This window comes from Trichosurus vulpecula, chromosome 8 (genome assembly GCF_011100635.1).
Source record: "Trichosurus vulpecula isolate mTriVul1 chromosome 8, mTriVul1.pri, whole genome shotgun sequence".
Taxonomy (NCBI): Eukaryota; Metazoa; Chordata; class Mammalia; order Diprotodontia; family Phalangeridae; genus Trichosurus; species Trichosurus vulpecula.
In genome coordinates, this window is record NC_050580.1 from 102,366,447 (window position 1) to 102,387,512 (window position 21,066).

Genomic DNA, 21,066 nt, shown 5'->3' on the forward strand with positions numbered 1-21,066 from the left:
TTTCTGAGCTTCATTTTCCTCATCTGGAAAGTTCAGATAATGATTATAATACTAGCCTATCTTCTTCGCAGAATTGTGAAGCTCAAAGGAAATGTACACACACACATATCCTCTGCTGAGTTTGTATATAAAGGAAATACAGATAGATCATATAAAATCTCTGCTGTCTATATGAGTGTATATACATGTATGTATAAATATATATGTAAATGGTATGTATGACATGTCTGAGATATGTCTGAGAACTGAATACCTGCATGTTTCTGTGCTTAGAAGGCACCCTTTAAGCCTCAATTCAACCTTCAGACCTAGCTCAGATACTCCTAGATAGCTGCGCTAAAAATAGAGGCATATTCATCAATGGGAAAACCCTAATGAGCACTTAATTTCCTTTTTGTATATCAAAGATGGGTAAATAGTTGAGAAATAGTACTATCCCTTCCTTTTTCCGTTGAATCCTATATAATGAGAATTAGTAGATTATTCCCAAGGATTTCGGAGGTTACTACAAGTATAAATGAGGTAAAAATTTGCTATTATGCAAGTAAAGCTTTGGATTGAATCCCAAGATTGCAAATCATGCTTTTACTGTAGGAATGCTTATTCTCTGTCACCTTACCTCTCAAGGTCTCATTTTACTTATCCATAAAAAAAAGGTATTGGATAGTTAATGATACAGGACCCATGACTTTTATCCAAGTAGGGATATGGTTTGATCTCACCAAACGATTGGCTTATCAAGGTGCTTTAGAATGAGGCTTTTATTGAATTAGGAATACCTTCATGAAGAAGAGTCCTTTTGACTTCCCAGGTAACTGGCTTGTTGGCTTCACAATGGAACATTCCCATGTTTGGATTTGTCCGGCAAACAACTAGACTGGAGAACAGATTCTTGTATGATACCTACATGAATCTCGTGTCACCTGTTCAGAAAATGGGGGAAGTACTCCAGTCAATTCTACACTATTTTGGCTGGAAACACATTGGGTTGATTGGAGGAACCTCAAGAGATTCTTCTTGGCATGAAATTGATGAGCTGTGGACAACAGTGGAAAACCAGCTCAAGTCCCATTTTGTCATCACTATGCAAGTCAGATGTGCCAGCGACAACCAAACTCTCCTGCAAGAGAATCTCCAGCATGGAACATCTTCTGCCAGAAGTAAGAAGAGGCTGGGGTGGTTTCGGGGAGGGGAGGTTGTTATTTTTAATACTTGACCAAAAGAGTTCCATATTTAGCAAGCAAAGAGCTTTTCATTTTCAGAAATGTAAAAAATACTGAAACATGCTTAAAATGATCTGATTAATGCTATAATTAAGTGTGTCATCTATACATTCCCTATATGTGTGTGTAAACAATACACAGTCAGTCCTCAGTTTCTATAAGGCATCTGATTTTTCTGAAGTCAAAATCCAGTTGTTTTTATTGCAATCACTCCCAAATTATGGTCTCTGAAGGTAATACATGGACTTGCTCAGTTTAACGTCAGTATTTAAATTACATGTGTTTGTACTTTTCTGACATTTCTGACATGAATTAATAATTTACTTCTATTTAAATAGGTAGAAGGTGTCATTTAGCTAATTTTTATAAAGCAGCTATCACTTCATTTGTGTCACCTAAAAAGCAATGGTACGTTCTTCCTGTTTTATTTTTGTGACATGCATAGCTTACTGAATCTTTTCCTTTCTTCATCTTGGGTAACACCTACACCAATCTTGCATCTGAACTCACTGAAAAGAATCTGCAAGTCTTTGTCTTAGTTAGGGAAGGCTTAGTGGGCACTGGTGATGCTTCCTAACTGTATGGATTGCTGGGTAGCTGACAGCTAATCATTTAGCCTCTCTACATCCCAGTATAACAAACTGACATTTCACAGGGTCATTGTCCTGCAAAGAAAATTCGAGAAATTTCAATCATTTTAAAGTCACAAAATGTTATTTTGTTGCTGAATAATAGCTGTCGAATCAGCCCTCCTGTCCCATTTCTGTTCTCAGTGCCTTGTTTAATCTGTCATCATTTCTAGAATTAACTATACTACCCTTAGCTTAGGTCCCTACAAAGGCAAACACATTCAAGGATTGTAAAGGATTCTTCTTATGTCCCCCTTGCCTTTGATTCTAAAACACTTGCTTCTGAAGTTTAAAAGTGAGATTTTCAGGGAAAGCTTCTTTTATGCGGAACTGGAGGAATTTATGCAGAATACAGGGAAGACAAAAACAATTATGCTAAGACTTTGCCAAAATCCCTTCCCAACTCCCAACAACAAGTGGGGTCAAATGGCAAAAGAATGGAAAAAAAGAAAGGGAAAGAAGACAGACAATGGTTATGGGGCATGGTGTCGAGGGGGACATTTCTTCCCTGATGCATCCAGATCCTAGATTGCTGTTGATTTTAATAATTTTCCCCCCAAACACTCCCCACAGTCAGTTGCCCTGCTTACCCTGTCCTGGGCACAACATAGGATATTACTACAGAGGTGACATTAATAATAATAACATAGGTACATGGTGCCTTATGATTATAAGACATTTTGCATGCATTTTCTCATTTATTCATGTTGATTGGATTCAATTGCCAATTTTTCTGGATTCATGTGTACAGCATCTCTTGTAACCATTCCTTTACCCCCACCTGTATAGTCATCGCCCCAGTTCAGACCTTCATGGCCTCCCACCTAGGCAATGGTCTTCTAATTAGACTCCATGGTGCTGGTCTCTCTCATCACATAAAGTACAGGTCTGGCCATATCAACAAGACCCTTCTAAAGAAGTTTCAGTGACTTCCTATTATCACTTTTTTTTTTTAGAGGAAGGAAGCCAGGGCAATTGGGGTTAAGTGACTTGCCCAAGGTCACACAGCTAGTAAGTGTGTCAAATGGATTTGAACTCAGGTCCTCCTGACTCCAGGGCCAGTGCTCTACTCACTTCACCACCTAGTTGCCCCTCTGCATTTTCATTTGTACAAAATACAAACTCTTTTTCAGCTTGACATTGGAAGTCCCTTAAGCACGGGTGGGGAACCTGGGGCCTTGAGGCTACATGTGGCCCTCTAGGTCCTCGAGTGTGGCCACAGGGCCCCATGTGGTCTCGAGTGCATGGGTTCCCCACCCCTCTAGGCTTTTGTGAGGCTCCCATCTACCTTCCAATATTAATTTCTTGCTATTCCTCTTCACACATGTGAAGCCAAACTCACCTGCTCTCTCTTCTCCAAATTTAGCATTCCATTTCCCATCTCTGTGATGTCTCAAATGCATTCTCACCCTCATCTCATTCTCCAAAAAATCCTTAATTTCCTTCAAGTTTCCCATGAAGTTTCCTTCAAGATTTCCGTGAGCTTAATTATCATCTTTCTACATACGACTCCCTGATTTATATATCTAGTCCTAGTTTTTCTCACATGATCCAATATCAAATAAAAAATCTGGACATTTCAAACCGGATGTCACATAGTATCTCAGATTCAGCATGGCCAAAACAGAATTCATGATCTTCCCTTCAAAACCTTGTCCTCTTCCTATTTCTGTTGAGCACACCACAATCCTTCCAATCACTTAGGCTCACAACTCCTCTGGCATTACCTTTGACTCCTTTCTCGAATCTACTTCATTTACCTAACCCCCTGCAGCATTTTACAGAAAATGGAGGCTCAGAGAGTTTAAGTAATTTGCCCAAGGTATCACATAAGTAACAAATGGCAGAGGCAGAAATCAAACCCAGGCTCTTTGAGTCCAGATTCTGGACTCCTTTTAATTCTTTCATCCAGTTAGCATTTATTAAGCACCTACCATGTACAGAGCACTGTGCTTGGGAAAACACAAAGCTAAAAAAAGACAAACATTCAGCCTAGGAGCTTACAGCCTTGCATGGATGATTAGATATATACTCTGATGCATTCAAATAAGTGTAAATGGGATTTTTTTAAGTGCACAAGAGAAGTTCTATGTGGTCAAATTAAGGAGGGATCATGAGATCATTTACCGTCAGAAGAATCTAGAAGGAGGAAGCATTTAATGTAGGCACTGAACAGTTGGGTAAGATGTCTACAGGTGGAGACTGAGGTGTGGTTGGGGAGCTTGAAGCAGAGATATTCCAAGCACAGAGAACAGTATGAACAAAGGCACACAGGGGTCAGAGCATGGGATGTATTCAGAAAACCGTGAGGTCAGTTTGGCGGGGACGTCCAGTCCAGTCCGTAGGAGAGGGGAGTTGGGGTGGAGTATGAGATAAAAGTGGAAATACGGGTGGAAAAGTGAGGTGGCACCAGATTGTGGAGGACCCTCTATGCCCCACTGAAGTGTTGGGCTTTAGTTTGCAAACAATGGGGAGGCGCTGATTTGTTGAGCCGAAGAGAAATATGATTCAAGCGCTGCATCGGTAACAGTGACAATAGCTACCATGACATTACTCTTTAAGGTTTGGAGATTTTTAACCTCTCTTTGTATCCTCAGCCTTCAGGAAAGTGACTGACACATAGTAAACAATAGATGCTTGTTGACTGCTACGTTATCTAGTTTGATTCTCCTAACAACCTTCTGAGGCAGGTGCTATTACGATGCCAATTTTGCCTGTGAGGCTGAGAGAGCTTATGGGACTTGTTTAGGGTTACACCTCTAGTAAATGCCTGAGGGATTTGAATCTTGGTCTTCCCGACTCCAAGTCGAGTGTTCTGTCTGCTCTGGCAGCGCTGTCAGGGGATGATTAGAGACCTTGAAACAGCGACTCTGTCAGGGCAAGGTACTCTCCTGTTTTCAAGATTGAAGCTTTTTTTTCCCCTTGACTGGATCCTTGATTTTGTCAGTTAGGGAGGTTGGGATGAGGAACTTTTACTTCTAACAGCATCTAAACAGAATCTTTGCAATTTATGGGCTCTGAGAATTGCCTGAGGGCATTTCGACTTTAAGTAATTTGCCCAGGGACACACAGCCCGTAGGTAGCAGAGAAGGAAATTGAATTCAGCTCTTCCTGGCTCCAAGGCCTGCTCACCATCTATTATGCCAAGATGCCACTTAAATGAAAAAAAAAAATAAACCTGTGTGCTATGTTGGGAGCTTTCCCCTTCTACATTGTGTGCTTAAAAAAAAGATTGAAATGCTTTTGGTTCTAATCTTCTACCTTATATTTCAGCCTAGGTTTTGATTTTTATTAATGGGGAGGGGGTGTTGGGTCCCCAGAGTGGCTAATTCTGTTTTCTGTTCCTTTAGTTATCATTTTAATCTGCAACATGGCTGATGCTTGGACTATTCTTCTGGCCACAGAGACTCTGGGACTAGTCCCTGGAAAATTTGTCTTTATCATTTTGCAGCAGTCAGAGGTCAGTGAATAAGCAGTAATTGATTGTGAGTCCAGTTGAGGACAAGTGATGTATTGTGGCCCTCTGACTCTTGCCTCTAAATGCCTCTTAAGTACGTAATTCTTTTAGGTTAAAGGCTATTTTCAGAGATCAAATTGAATGAAAGCAAGAAGTGGCATGAGTAAACTGAGATAGTGGATTACCCAAGGCCCTTTAGAGTTCTACATGGCAGAAAAGCAATTTTTTTTCCCGTCCAAAAATCCCTATGATGTAAAAACCAAAAGTTATAATCTTTAAATTGAGTCTGGTCATATTCTGACTGTATGTTTGCCTATGTGCTTCCTTGTCTCCAACCCCCCTCACTCATATATGAAACATATTGTTTTCATTAAATGATTGATTTAATTGAAATTATCCATAAAGATATATTTGTCAGATATTATATGATTTTTCCAGAAATCTTACTTTCTACTAGACATATAACTAGGTCTTGATAAGTACAAATAACAGCAGCAAATTGCCTGAATTGGTTGCACGTATCCAGGTCAGTATTAATCAAAGTTAAGTAAAATATGGAAATTGGTTCTAGCCCAGTGGAAATATGCAGTAGAAATTAAAATAATGCAACTGCTTCAGGGGATTCATATTTACACCAATTGAGACCTAGTTCTATAGCATATTGTGGCAGAAAGAACTCTGGACTTAGAATCAGAAGAACTGGGTTCAAATTCTGCCCAAATACCGTGTAAATTTGGACAAGTAGCTTCACCACTCTGGGCCTCATTTTTCTAACTATAATATGGAGATGAGATTTGTACTGAGATCCCACTCCTAGGTATATACCCCAAGGAGGTCAATGACAGAATGAAACATTCCATATATACCAAAAATATTCATAGCAGCATTTTTTTGTAGTAGTAAAGAATTGGAAACAAAGTAGATGCTCCTTTACTGAGGGAAAAGCTAACTATATCATTGTCTATAATTATAGTGAGATATTACTGCATTGTAAGAAGTGTTGGATATGAATTGAGAGATGTGTGGGAAAACCCATATGAACTAATGCAAAGTGAAGTAAGAAAACCAAGTAAACAATAGACAAGATGACTACAAGGATGTAAATCAAAAGAACCACAATGATGATAGCAAAAAAATGAAATGAAAGGCAGCTTAATTGTAATGACTAAGCTTGATCCTGAAGAAGAAAGGAGAAAATACACCTCCCAGCTTTCTTTAAAGAAATGGAGGACTATGGGTCTTGAATATTGCATATACTGCCCAGACTTGGTTGATATGTTCGTTGCTTTTGGTGGACTGTTCTTTTTTCTGTCTTTTTATTTATTGTTACGAGGAGTAAGTAGAGGAAGGGGAAAGGTCACATTTGAAAATGAAGATACCATTAAAAACAAAAGCTATCAATAAAAAAAATTTGAAAAACCAAAAGAAAAAATAATACTTGTACTACTTCAGGGGTCCTTAACCTTTTTTGTATGTATCACAGGCCTTTTTGGCAGAGTCTAGTGAAGCCTATAAACACCACAGATTCATATTTTTAAATGCATGAAATAAAATATGTAGGATTACAAAGGAAACCAAGTATATTGGATTACAATTATATGTGTATGTATATTATGTATATATATATATATGCACACATAAGTATGTATATATATGTGTATATCTATATCTGTTTGTTAGTTTCATGGACTCCAAATTAAGAACTCCCCATCTACCTACTTCACAGGTATTAGAAGGATCAAATTTGGAACACAGAAGGTATCTAACTGCCATTTTAAACACAGAGTGCTTTGGGAATTGCTAACATAATATACCATGTGAAAAAAATTAGAATTGATAGGATATAAAACAAAATGTTTCTTTTAATATTTTCAGGATGATTTTTGGAAAGAAGTGTTGACTCATCAGAAGAACGATCACCTCCCTAAAGCCTTTGAAACTATGTTTCTCATAGCCATAACTTCTTCTGATGAACGTTCCAAAGACTATGATTTCATGAAGAAGGTCTACGATAAGCTGAAGGAGAAGCCCTTTCTCAGTTCCGTTTCGTCAGTGGAGCAGGTCTGATTTAAGGCTCACTTATGAGGGTATCCATTTTAGGATTGATTCATAAATGCCACTGGTGAACTCCTTGGCTACCTTCATTTTGAGGATCTGACCTCTTTGTCATTGCTTTCCTTGCATCCTCCCTGAATGTCATGGGATTAGTATAGGGCATAAGGAAGGACATTGGCCTAAAATCAGAAAACATGTCTTCTAGTTCCTACTCTATTACTCACTATCTTTGTGACCCTGGTTAAATTATTTCACTGTTCTGGGCCTTGATTCCCTTCTTTATAAAATATAGAGAGTGGACTAGCCAACCTCTGAATCCCCTTCAATCCCAAACATTCTAAGATTTCTATATGTTGTGATATAAACAAATCTCCATAAATGTCGTACTAAGATGATGGATACCACAGAGCAGGAGTCACTAGGTGGATTCAAAGCCAAAGAGAGACATAACTAGCAGAGGTCAAGAATCAAGCAAGATAGGAGGAGCTAAAGAACACATACTTTCTAACACAACAAGGCCCTGTGTCAGTAATCTGAGGCAGGGAGACAGAAAAGTCAATAGGTTGAACTAGCAATCACAGCCCAATCAGGCATACCTGATACTGATCTTGCCAGGGCTTCCTTAGATGCGTCCTGGGGGGGCAGGAACTCCTCCTAGGATGTGGACAGCTCTGAGCCCTCAGGTGAGGGTAGGTGAATCACTGTACCTCACTAGGAGAGAGAATGAGAACACACAGCTGACGGTAGATCCTAACAACATCAATCCACAAATTATTAGGTGATATGGTAAAAAGGAAGTCTCCACTGTTGTGTCAAGAGGCCTGATGCCTGAGTTCAAGTCCAGGTTCTGCTAAACTCTCCATCATGTAATTGTCGGCAATTCACTTCACTTAGGAATATAGGTTCATGGATTGAGAGCTGGAAGAGACTAGGGAGGTCATGAAATCCAATCTCTTCATTTTACAGGGGAGAAAAACGAGGCCCAGAAAAGTTAACTGACTTGCCCACCATCACACCGCTAGTCAGTGTCCAAGGCAGGATTCTGACTCTTAATCCAAGGCTCTCTATCCACTATGTTAGTTAGACTCCTTCTCAAGGATTCAGTATTAACATCTGTAAAATTAGGGGATTACTAGGTGTATGACCCTGGGCAAATCACTTAACCCTGTTTGCCTCAGTTTCCTTATCTGTAAAATGGGTTGAAGAAGGAGATGGCAACCACTCTAGTATCCTTGCCAAGAAAACCCCAAATGGGGTCATGAAGAGTCGGACAGGACTGAAATGACTCAAAAACAACAACCAAAAAATAAGGGGATTGGGATTTTAACCTTGGGTCTGTAAATTTGGTCTTTAAAAATTTTTTTTGATAACTCTTTTGATTTAATTACTTTCCATTATAATGTTATATATTTTGTTTTATGTATTTAAAAGCATTATTCTGAGAAAGGGTCCATAGTCTTCAACAGACCGCCAAAAGAGTCCATGACATAAAAAAGATTAAGATCTCCTTGATAGCTGACTGATTCTTTGAGCATTTCCATAAATATTTTTGTACAGATATTATATTCTAGGCACTAGTTGAGGTGGGAGTATGGATACTGAGAACTCTAAGATACAGCCTTTCACTCAAGAAACTTTTAATCTAGGGAAGCAAGACATAAATATTCAAAAAAAAAAAAAGAAAAAGAAAAGAAGCCCAACACAGGGGATGTGCTGCAGGTCAATCCGATGGCATAAATGTCACAAGGCAGTATATGATTAAGGAGATGGAAGATAGCTCAGTGTTGAGTCAAATCAATGGGATACAGAAAATTACTTGAGTGGAGAGTTACTATGAGAGGAGAGTCATTGGATCAAATGGAAATTTAAAAAATACATCATTTCCAGTGCAGCCAGATGGCACAGTGGCTAAAGATTAGCCTTAGAATCAGGAGGACCTGGGTTCAAATCTGACCTGAGACTTACTAGCTGTGTGACCCTGGGCAAGTGACTTAACCCTGATTGCCTCCAAAAAATATTTTTTCCTTTTTTTGCTTAAGGTAAGTGCTTATTCTGCTTACCTTCACGATGCCGTCCTGCTTTATGCTTTGGCTGTAAGGACAATGTTAAAAAAAGGAAAGGATTTCCGGGATGGAAGGCAGCTTGTGAACACCATGAAAGGTGACAATCTGACTGAGTTCCATGGTAAGTAGCTGTCAGTGTATTATCCTTGACCCTCAACTCCTCTGTTCCATGTTATATTTGAATGCTAAGCATTTTGTTTCAGGTCAACCAAGGTCCGTTCCCATTATCAAGTTAATATAAATATTTTGGTTTTAAAAGCACCTACAAAAAACTCCTTTTCCCCAACTAAAAAAAGTGGATCTGTCTCCTTGTGTGTCTATACATAAGGGCATATGTGTTATTAAGCATTACTGTGTAGTAGTAAGGGGCCCAGTCTTGGAGTTGAACCTGTTGGATTCAGGTCCTGCCTCTAACACAAATTGGCTATGGGGCCATGTTGTTGTTCAGTTGTGTCTGACTCTTCATGACTATGTGGACCATACTGTCCATGGGGTTTTCTTGGCAAAGATACCGAAGAGGTTTGCCATTTCCTTCTCTAGTGGATTAAGGCGAGCAGAATTTAAATAAACTTGCCCAGGGTCACACAGCTCATAAGTACCTGAGGCCTGATTCAAACTCAGGTCTTCCTGATTCTAGACCCAGAGCTCTATCCACCGAGCCATGTAGCTGCCCCATCTAACTGGGGCACTATAGTAATTTAACCTCTTAGATCTTCTAAGGTTACAAGTGACAGATGAGTCACCAAACTGCATTAATGGATAGAGTTTCTACATGTTAGCAGTTTTCATGGAGGACTTGACTTTATTGTAAAGTACTTTCAAAAGCCAGAGTATTTCTATATGATATATGTATACAAATATTTATCACATATATACTTACACATGTATACATAACTCTGTGTGTGTGTGTAAAAGGGTTTTTTCTGGACCCAACCTATAATTTCATTGGTGTGGGGAGCTCTCAGTGAGGACTTTTTTATACCAATGCAAATCAACTTACTGCCACAAACATGTCACTCTCTGCAGGTATGTGTGTGTTTCAGATCTGATCTATGATTTTGATGGTGTGGGGAGCTCTCAGTGAGGACCTCCTTATACCAATGAAAATCAACTCACTGGCACATACATATATACAGTTGCATGTGTACGAGTATGTATACTGTATGCATATATGTATATGCACATATACATACATACACCCATATATAACATGCAGAATCTGATACGTATTGCCTGTGTGGCCCTATGCCAATCACTTAATTTCTCAGTGCTCTAGGTGCCTCTGTAAGACTATCAAAGAAAATGTTGACCTGTATCAATAGAATTTCTTCATCTGAGATTTCCCTTTATTATTTAAATCATGAACCCATCCCCCATCCCCCATATACACACACATAGAAAGACATATATGTGTGTTATAAAAATACAAATCTGGACCCGTGATTTCATTGATGTAGGGAACTATATTTGTATATGTATACATCCTAGTTTATATATGTACTATTAGGAAAACCATATAAACTCTCTGAACCTTGGTTCCTCATCTATAAAATGAGGATATTACAACTCATACATGCTATGTCACAGGGTTTTTGTGAGAAAAGCTATTTTTAAACCTTGAAGTACTATATAAATATGAATTTTAAAATTATTATTATGTGTATACAATTTTATCACTGTTGTTCGAAAACAAGCTTAGCTATTTGGGAAAGGCTCATCACCAGGTTAGCTCCAGGGTGATGAAATTTTTTAGCCATAACAATTCAACAAAATTTGTGGAGTATCCCAGTAGCTGGGGAGATAGTTCCTTCACTGACAAAAATACAGATTCTTGATCTCTTTGTCTTTCTTTTTTCCTATCTGTCTGACTGTATCTTTCTCTATTGCTCTGTTTCTCTGTCTCTGTCTCTGTCTCTGTCTCTCTCTCTCTCTCTCTCTCTCTCACACACACACACACACACACAGACACGCACACATAGACACACACGCCCACACAGACACAGACACAGACACACAGACACACACACACACACACACACACACACACACACACACACAGAAGAACTGACCAATCAGTGAAAGAGACTGCAAAGGGTAGTTTGGACTTCCAGGCTCTGGTAGACTGTAATGCCAGGGTGAGAAGGATGCTGTGGTGTGGCAGAGAAATTCTAGGGAGAGTCAGGAGAGAAGCCCATCCAGAATTTTCTCTGGAAACCTCAGAACATAGTTCTTTTCTAGGTTTATTACAGAAGTGAGTTAAAGCTATGCCTCCCATGAAAACAGTTAAGGTAACTCTCTCTCTCTTTCTTGCTCTCTCTCTGCATGTATAGACGCACACACACACAGACATATACATATATATGTACATATATACACATACACACTCTTGTAACAACAATGAGGCTCACTGCTACTGTGGCTGTGTAAGACCAACAACAAAAGCACACAGGAGGGTTGCTAGCACAGGTTTTTTGATCTGCTTTTCTAAGGAAAGCAACTTTAAGATGTTAACAATCTTACTTTAATTAAACATACATATATCATTCACTTAGTTCAGGGGGAAAAGCCAGCACCCTGAACTTCAGAGAAAACACAAACAGAAATTACAAGTATACGTTACATAAACGGAGCAAATAACACAAACCAGTCTATCTATAGTAATACATAATTACCAAAGAAGCACCAACATCTGGGTTTTCAAACCCGGGGCAGGTGGCTCTCAGTGGCTACCCGGAGTCTTGTCTGGTCAAATCACACAACACTCTTCCAGTGAGTGAGAGCCCCAAACAAAACGCTAACCTTTGAGTTTATACACCCTGTTCGGGGCCAAAAGGCATCACAACCATGCTACTCAAACCTATGTGAATGAAGCTTTCTTGTTTCTTAAGCAGGTCAAAGACTCTTGATTCAATCAAAGAAACAAAGGCCAGATTCATCAAAGGCACTTGATTACCTCAGTGCTCCAAAAGAGAAAACAGTAAAAACGTCCCATCCTAATTACCGATATAACTATATATATATATTATATATATAATATATATATCAGAGACCCATACACTATATCTATATCTAGATCTATATATATCTATATCAGATACCTTTATTTTAGCCCCACAGAAAATGCAAAACAACATAAAGGAAGAACTAACCCATAAGCAGTTGATACAATTCTTCCCTTTCTGGTGAGTCTTATCTTTCATCCTAAGGATCTATGTAGGCCTCTGGTCTTATAGTACTAACCTCAGGGTTTGGACTTCCCCTTAAAAAAAGAGAAATAAACTTGGAGTTGCTGGAGAGGAAGCCAAGTCAGTCTCATTCTCTACTCCAAGGCCCTGTACAGACCTCCTGCCAGATCCTATCACCTGAAAGGTTTAAACTCTCCTGAGAAGGGAAATTAGCTTGGAACGATTAGAAAGTGTGGAACTATTAGAAAAGTAAACTCCTTCTTATCAAACTGGGAGTGTCCAAATAAATAATGGCAGCAGCAGAAGGTGAAAACCTTAAGTTTTGTTCCTCTGTATCGTGATTCCACCCTCTCTTTGCTCCAACAGTTCTAGGATTATCCTCATTCCTCAGGCCAGAATTCTTCTAAAGCAAGGTCAGCAGATTGCCTCTAAGTTTATTTCTTGTCCAGGGGAGATTGAACCCTTAGATTTAAATCATAGTTAACTTTAAATTATTTGTTACTTAATTTTGTTTTTGTTTTTTTTTTTTTGAGTGAGGAAGGCAGGGTAATTGGGGTTAAGTGACTTGCCCCAAGGTCACACTGTAACTGTGTCAAGTGTCTGAGGTCACATTTGAACTCAGGTCCTCCTAACTTCAGGGCTGGTGCTCTACTCACTGTGCCACCTAGCTGCCCCTTGTTACTTAATTTTAATAGAAGGCTGGGAAACTTGTATCCATTCATTGGATGAAGGTGAGATTGATTAGAATTTCAGTGTTGGCCTGAGAATTTGTACCAAATGACCATGGAATGCGATTCGATGACTTTTCTGAGAGGTGAAACAGACTGTTCTCTTTCTAGTTTTGTGATCTGGGTATTTACCTAGGATCCATGCCCTTTTACTCATATCTGTGGAGACCTAAGCACAAGCTACATTCTGAGGTTCTCAGAGGAAATTCTGGGTGAGAGCAAAATAAGTCAAAGAGATATGATTGGGGAGGAATTGATTTCTGGTATGTGTAAATGTGGAGGTCAAGATTCGGGGTCATGTAATACATAGAGAAACCCAGGATGGTGTGTTAGATTTTTCAGAAAGCATGGTGCCATCTTGGGCAAATCCTTTTCTTTCCATTTGTCTTACTTTTAGAAATTGTCTCTCTTTCTAGGAATCACTGGACAAATCAGGATAGATGAGTTTGGAGAGAGGCAAATGGATTACTTGGTCTATATCTTAAAGAAAACTGGAGATTCTTCTACTTTCATTCCTTTTCTTCATTACAACAGCCATAGGAAAACAATCAGGTATAAGATGGATTATTTCTGAGATGTGAGCTCTCACTGAATAGAAACTCCAGGGTGGAAACAGCTTCTGTTGTCTATAGAAAGGATAAATAGATGGAAGCTGGACCATTTTCCAAACTGGCTTAGGATTCTATCCAAACTCGGCAGAATTGCTCTAATTCAAATCAAATTGGTAATTGAACTTAAGTCTCTTGTACAGTTAGTTATATCACATTATTATGGTTGTATATTCATTGGGATTTAATTATTTATTTTAAATAGTATATCTTTGGCCTTTAAAAATACTACATTTTTGAGGATGCAGTTCTAAAATTTGATGCACAATATTTCTCTTGGAGCTTTTTACTGACTGTTTTTGAGAAAGTGTCAGTCAATGACCATGCTCACCTCATCCTAGACATTTTACATATAGAGGGCCCTGATAAATAATTGTTGGATCACATACAGAGTGTGACTCTGAAACAGATCTTAATGGACACTTTCCTAATATTCTATGTTAAAACTGAGTCTTAAAGTAGGGTCTAGGGATACACATTGTTTTTTTTTTTTTTTTTTTTTTTGCTGGGGGGGGAAGGCCAGGCAATTGGAGTTAAGTGAATTGCCCAAGGTCACACAGCTAGTAAAGTATGTCAAGTGTCTGAAGCCGAATTTGAACTCAGGTCCTCCTGACTCCAGGGCCGGTACTCTACTCACTGCACCACCTAGCTGCCCCTTGTTACTTAATTTTAATAGAAGGCTGGGAAACTTGTATCCATTCATTGGATGAAGGTGAGATTGATATGGGATACACATATTTAATATTCATGAGTTTGCCTTAGTAAAAACCCCTATTTCGGTTCCCTCCCCAATCCCCAAGTATTGAAAGTCTTCAATTACTTCCTGATAATTTTTTCCTTTGGCAATTTGGAGACTCCACTTGCTTATGGAGGACCCAACTTTGGTAGCAGAAGCTGCCTAGTACAGGTTGAAATAGCTCTGGCCTAAGAGTGAGGACCCTTGGGTTCACGTACCATCTCTTACGCTAAATCTATATGTGATGTTCCACAAGTTACTTTCCTTCTCTAAGCCTCTGTGTCCTTCTCTGTAAAACCAGACAGTTAGACTAGATCAGTAGCATCCAACTCAAATAGAAATGGGGACGTTAATCCAATCATAAGGATCCAATCATAAGACTACATAATGACCTAGTTTTTAAATGTGATGCTATCCATATTTTATTGGATTTTTATTTATTTTGTTAAATAGTCCCGATTACATTTTAATTTGATCCTGGCCACAATATGGAATGTTGCTGCAGTATGTGGCCCACAGCAGCATATTTGATACCTCTGGACTAGATGATTTCTCAGTTTCTATGGAACTCTAAGGTTCAGTGATCTAACTCTGATACCATGAGAAAGAATGACACCAGCATAGCAGGCTTTCTGCGTCCTCATGAGAAATGCAGGGAGGGGGAAGGCATTGCGTGTTGCATCATAGCATGGCTTTGCCACATTTAAAATATGGAAGTCACCCCCTATGTGTGCTGCCCTCAACATTTGTCCCTGGCCTGATGGGTTTCCTATGTATGTCCATTCTTCCCATTGATTGTGTGTATATTTACAAGAGAATGTGTTCTAGGTTTCTGGAGAAACTATTTTATTGTTACTTTTCTTACTATACTGTCTCATTCAATGTCTGTAAAAATATTATAGATGCCATAGAATAGATGAGTCACCTTTGGACTAAAGTAAATTCTTAAAAGTCCATGAATTTTTTGCAAAATATTTTTAAAAATTATATCATAGTATAATTGATTTGTTATCTTATGTATTTTATTTTACACATTTAAACACATTATTCTGAGAAGGGACTCACAGATTTTTACAGATTGCCAAAAAGGCCCATGATTCAAAAGAGATTAATAGCTTCTGCTCTAAATGTGGATGATTAGTTCAGTTAGCAAAAATCTGTGAAATTTATAATTACCTTTTCCCCTAAGTGAATCTTCCCTCTAAACTTCTCTTTTTATGTTAAGGGCCTCCTCCCACAACATTTGTCTTATCACTCATTCCCTTCTATATACTCTCAAGTTCACTGCCATAGTTCAGGCCCTCATTAACTCTCACCTAGGCTGTTTTAATTCCCTTTGCTTCATCTCTCTGCCCTTTCCAATCCATCCACCACGCATCAACCAAAATAATCTTATTAAGGAACAGATCCATCCATGTCACACACCTCTGCCCTCCTGCCCCCAACCTTTAATGGTCCCTTCTTCTTTTCTTTTTCCTTCCTTCCTTCCTTCCTTCCTTCCTTCCTTCCTTCCTTCCTTCCTTCCTTCCTTCCTTCTTTCCTCCCTCCCTCCCTCCTCCCTCCCTCCTTCCCTTCCTTTTTTTCTTTTTTTCTTTTTTCCTTCCTTCCTTCCTTCCTTCCTTCCTTCCTTCCTTCCTTCCTTCCTGCCTTCCTGCCTTCCTTCCTTCCATAAAATACAAGCTTCTCAGTCCTGGCATTTAATGCCCTCTACAATCTAGTTCCTACTCCCCTCCTTGCCCTCTACATTTCAGCAAAACTATACCTTTCATTGTTTTCAACATTCAAAATTCCCTGTTCCATCTCTCTGTGTTTGCAGAAGCCATTTCCCAAGCTTAGAATTTCCTTCATTTTCAGCTCTGCCTCTCTTGCAAGGCTCAGCTCAAGCATCATCTTCCCTAAGCCTTACAGTTGTTCTGTACTCTCTCCCTCCTCAAATAACCTTGTATTTATTTCCCTATGTACCTGTTACTTATCCCCCCCAGTAGAACGTAAGCCACTTAAGGGCAGATATTATTTCAGTTTTGTCTTGGTATCTTCAGCATTGTGCTTTGCATACAGTAGGCACTTTAATAAGTATTTATTGAATTGAATGAACGCAAGAACTTGAATGTCAACTTGGAAGCTTCCTTAGGTGGTGTCCCACTTGAAGAACTAAGATTTATTCAGAGATCCTAGGAAATGGTTCACAAATTAAGATGGCGGTTCACTTGGTCCTGCTGCCCCCAAGCAATGAAAAGTCTGAGTAGGCACTGATACTCTACTCTGTGTTTCCCTACTAGCCCCATAGGAAACTTCTCCAATGGCAGCTGGCCCCATGGATCTCTTCCCAAAGACAAACCTGCCTGTGGCTTTTCTAATGAACACTGTCAAACTACATTTATAAGTAAGTATCTTTGCTCTGTGAGAAGGAAAATTGCAGTTCTGAAGGGAACCAGAAAAGAACAGAAGTGAAGCAAATATTAATCTCCATTCAGTCTGAAGGCAGGGGGTACTTCTAGGAGAAACCTTGATGTACATACAAGATCCTATGGCAAGGAGACAGCTGCTGGAACACAGAGTAGGGAGGGCCCAGTACAGTAACAATTTATCTTGTAGAGGTTAGAGGGGGAAATAAGCTTCCTATTTTAATTAATTATTTTTGCCAACTAAGTGCCAAGCTCAGTTGTTAAAGAAGTGCAAGCACTAATTCCACCTTCTAAATTTTGGCTCTCTGGTGCACCCCACCTCAGTTATATTCTATATAACTAACACGCACCTTCTGAGTTTGATATGATCAGGAGGCTTCATCTTGGTTTAATCATTTTATTCGAGGAATCTTACTCTCCTATAGCTGAAGCCCAGGACTGAACTCCTGTCCCTTCATCCTGAAAGAGAGCATTGCATTTTACTTTGAAAGTTAATTCTCCTCAGAAAAAGTTTTGTTTTTTATTTCACCCCTCTCATCCTGTTTGACAGGAGAAGTTAATAAGTATGCCTAGAGACAAGAAGAAATCATATCAAACCAGGAATTTCAGACAAATTATTCTGGAGAATATTTTTTTTCCACAGAATTTTAACATCTGACTGATTTTAAATCAAGAGATCATTAGATTTGTGCAAATGCAATAAAATGAACAGATCTAACCATATGTTTGTTTGAAGTAGATCTGCAATTGTTTTAGCAAGGTCTCCCTTCCTTCCCCCTCCACATAGCTCCACAATCAAGCTTAAAAATGATGGAATGAAGAGAAGTCATTCTGTCATTTGAGCTTAGACATGCAAATATATCTAGATATGACACATTGACAGTTACCATGTGACTTGGAAAATCGCTTGATACCTCTGACCTTCTGTTTCCTCATCTTTCAAATGTAAAGAACCCCCAAAACATGTGTTATTTGCTACAAACAAAATGCATTGTTAATGTAAATGTGAGTTAATGTTACTAATCATCATTTTCACAGAAAGATACAAGCAGAATCTTTACTAAGAACAGGTTTTGGTATGAAGGAAGATAAGGACATGAGTGCAATGAAGAAGGAACTTGGAGAAAACAGAGGCTGGGTACCCTGAAGATGATTTATTCTCCTTTCACAATCTTCACCTGGTTCTGTTCCTAAATATGAACAAAATTTGCAAGCTTCTTAAGAGCAGGAAACCTATCTCATCCCTTCCACCTATTGTAACTTGGTGCAATACCCCTTCTACCCCTTGCAGACTCTTAAACATGTTTTCTTTTATTTTTTATTATTTTTTGAATTAGAACTGTTTTTATTTATTACTAAGTTTCAACACCACAAAGAGAAATTTCCATACGTAAAACATGCAAAAATAGAACTGTATATGAAACTATGATTTCTGCATCATACCATTTGCTTTAAATATAATTCTATACTTTCATTTCAAAACAGTTCTGCTTGTCATCTTAGTAGATAAATTTCTCTTGTGTGAATTTACACAAAATATTACAATGGCCCTTTATGACATCATTTTTACTATTATCACATCACTAACTCCCACCACCTTTCATTAACCTCCCCTTCTTCCTCCCAATTTAAAACACAAAAAGGCACTGTTACGTTGTCGGTGGAGCCGCAAACCAAGCCAATCATTCTGGAGAGCAACCTGGAACCATGCCCAAAGGGCCACAAAAATGTGCACACCCTTTGACCCAGGAACATGTTTTCTTAGAAATAAGTTAGTCTTCTTTGCACGATAGTGAATTCCTTGTTACTGGCGGTATTGAAGAAGTTAGATAGCCACTCTTGAGAGAATGTAGTAGAGACGATACCTGTAGAAGGGTAGGGGCCGATAGTAGTCCCCTGGAGTAGGGTGCAGATAAGATAACCTCTGAGGTCTCTTTAAACTCCAGAAATCTATGCACTAAGCAACAAATTGTTCCCCATTATGCCCATTGCTTAGCACAGTACCTGGCACAAAGTAGGAACTTAATAAATGTTTATTGACTGACCCATTACTTATATCACTGTATGTGAATATGCTACTGTATACATGTGCCTGCTCAGTGATGGCATTTTATAGTCCCGAGTGATTGGGTGTCTTCTTCATCCAGGTGTCACCATGATCATTGTGATGGCTCTCATCATCCTGGTAACAGTCTTTGGAGCTGCCAGCATTGTATTTTTTCTTAAGATGCAGAAAAAGAACCTATTATTACCCCATGATAATGCTTGGTGGAAAATCCACTATGAGGACATCATCATTCTGCCCCTTAACAAGGTACAATCAAGCATGTGGGTAATTGTTATGATTGTTCATTTGTCAATGGATACTCCAAGGCATCCATCGAGTTTCCTAGTTTTTAAATAAGACCCATGTTGACTCATATGTAAAGAACTCCATTAAATCCCTGTGGTGTGTAGTTTTATGCCCTGGGCCATACACTGCCAAGAAAATAAACTGTTCTCAGGTCGCATCTAGTTGTTTGTTTGCTTTTTCAGGATCATGTCCATATTCTTTGGCCACTTGAGCCACTAGCCATTGTTCATTAAATAACAACTGCAGTGCAGTGAAATTGACTGGAAGGGGTACCTAATACGATGGGGAAAAATGAAATTTAACAAGTAAAAAGGCCAAGTTCTCACAGAGATTTTAAAATTCAATTGGAAAGGTACATGACAGAGATCTGGCTTGATAACAGTTTATGAAAAAGAACTGGCCTCCTTTTATTTATATTACATCTCGCAGTGCCCAGTATAATGAGAAACGTTATGCTGGACTCTGTGCACATGCTCAGTAAATATTTGTTGAGCTAAATTGAATTGAAGCTCCATGTGAACTAGTAGCATGATTGATATGAGACCTAGCTTAGTCTCTCTCGGTAGACTTGTAGTGCCTTGGTTATAAGAGGTGATACTCTGCACTGGAAACAGCATATTTGAGCATCGTGCTTCATTCTGAGTGCCACATTTGACAGATTGAAGGCAAGTTTAAAGGACAGTGACCAGGATAGTCAAGGGTCTGGAAATTATGTCTTCTAAGGAATAGTTTGAAGAGACTGGAGATGTTTAATCTGGAGAAGAGAAGAAGTGATGGCTGGCTTAATTTAATTGAAAAACTGTCATGTGAGAAAGAGAGTAGATTTATTCTGTGTGACTGGGGGTAGGGAATGTGGTGGGGAGCTGCAGAACTAGTGTCAACAGACTGTAATACAAATTGCCTGGAACTTTACCCCAGGGCACCAGGAGTGTATTTGCTAGGGGGAGGAGTCAGTGAGAGGGTGAGATTCGTCCCTGTGGTGCTGTCCCCGTGACTTGCTTCATGGGCCACCACTGTGTGTCCTGCAGGGTCCTCTCAGAATGATGTTGCTCATCTGAGGCCCCAACCAAACTCTAAGGACTATACGTTTGCTCCCTTTCTCAGCATGCCTGCACTTGTCAATTAAACTGTCTCTCTGTGCTATCACAATTTCCCTGCCCCCAATGAATTTTCTCCAAACCCAATAATTCCTAGTTATGGCTCTGTCAATAGGTAAAAGCTCATGGAAACAGGTTGCAGCTCAGTTTAAGGAAAATCTTTTCTAACAATTTGAATGGTCTAAAAATAGAATGGTTTGCCTCATGAGAGAATATATTTTTAGTAATTGGGAGAGGAGATTTCTTGGCATTGGGTAAGTGATTAGGGTAGATAATTTTTGTAGGTCTCTTCCAACTCTGAGATTTTATGACTTTTAAAAAATGTATATCAAGATCAAAGGATAGGTAAGGAGATATTTTCTACTATTAGCCCAGCAGTATTAGAATGCATTGTACATAGCAAACATTTAACATACGTTTTATATTTGTAAATAAGTGTTTATTTGTGTGTTTGTTTGTATCATCCAAATACACACACACACAGAATCCTTGAGGGAATTCCTTCCTTCCTTCCTTCCTTCCTTCCT

At 39.0% G+C, this 21,066-nt stretch overlaps 1 protein-coding gene across 1 annotated transcript in view; it reads left to right on the forward strand.

Annotated features, from left to right (window-relative positions):
* The window catches only part of LOC118829591 (guanylate cyclase 2G-like), a 91,407-nt gene that overhangs the window by 21,686 nt on the left and 48,655 nt on the right, over positions 1-21,066 (forward strand). Inside the window, 7 exon segments of the mRNA XM_036736549.1 lie at positions 812-1,160; positions 5,203-5,312; positions 7,185-7,370; positions 9,404-9,548; positions 13,757-13,892; positions 16,964-17,067; positions 19,237-19,403. Of these exon segments, the coding sequence (XP_036592444.1) occupies positions 812-1,160; positions 5,203-5,312; positions 7,185-7,370; positions 9,404-9,548; positions 13,757-13,892; positions 16,964-17,067; positions 19,237-19,403 (1,197 nt within the window).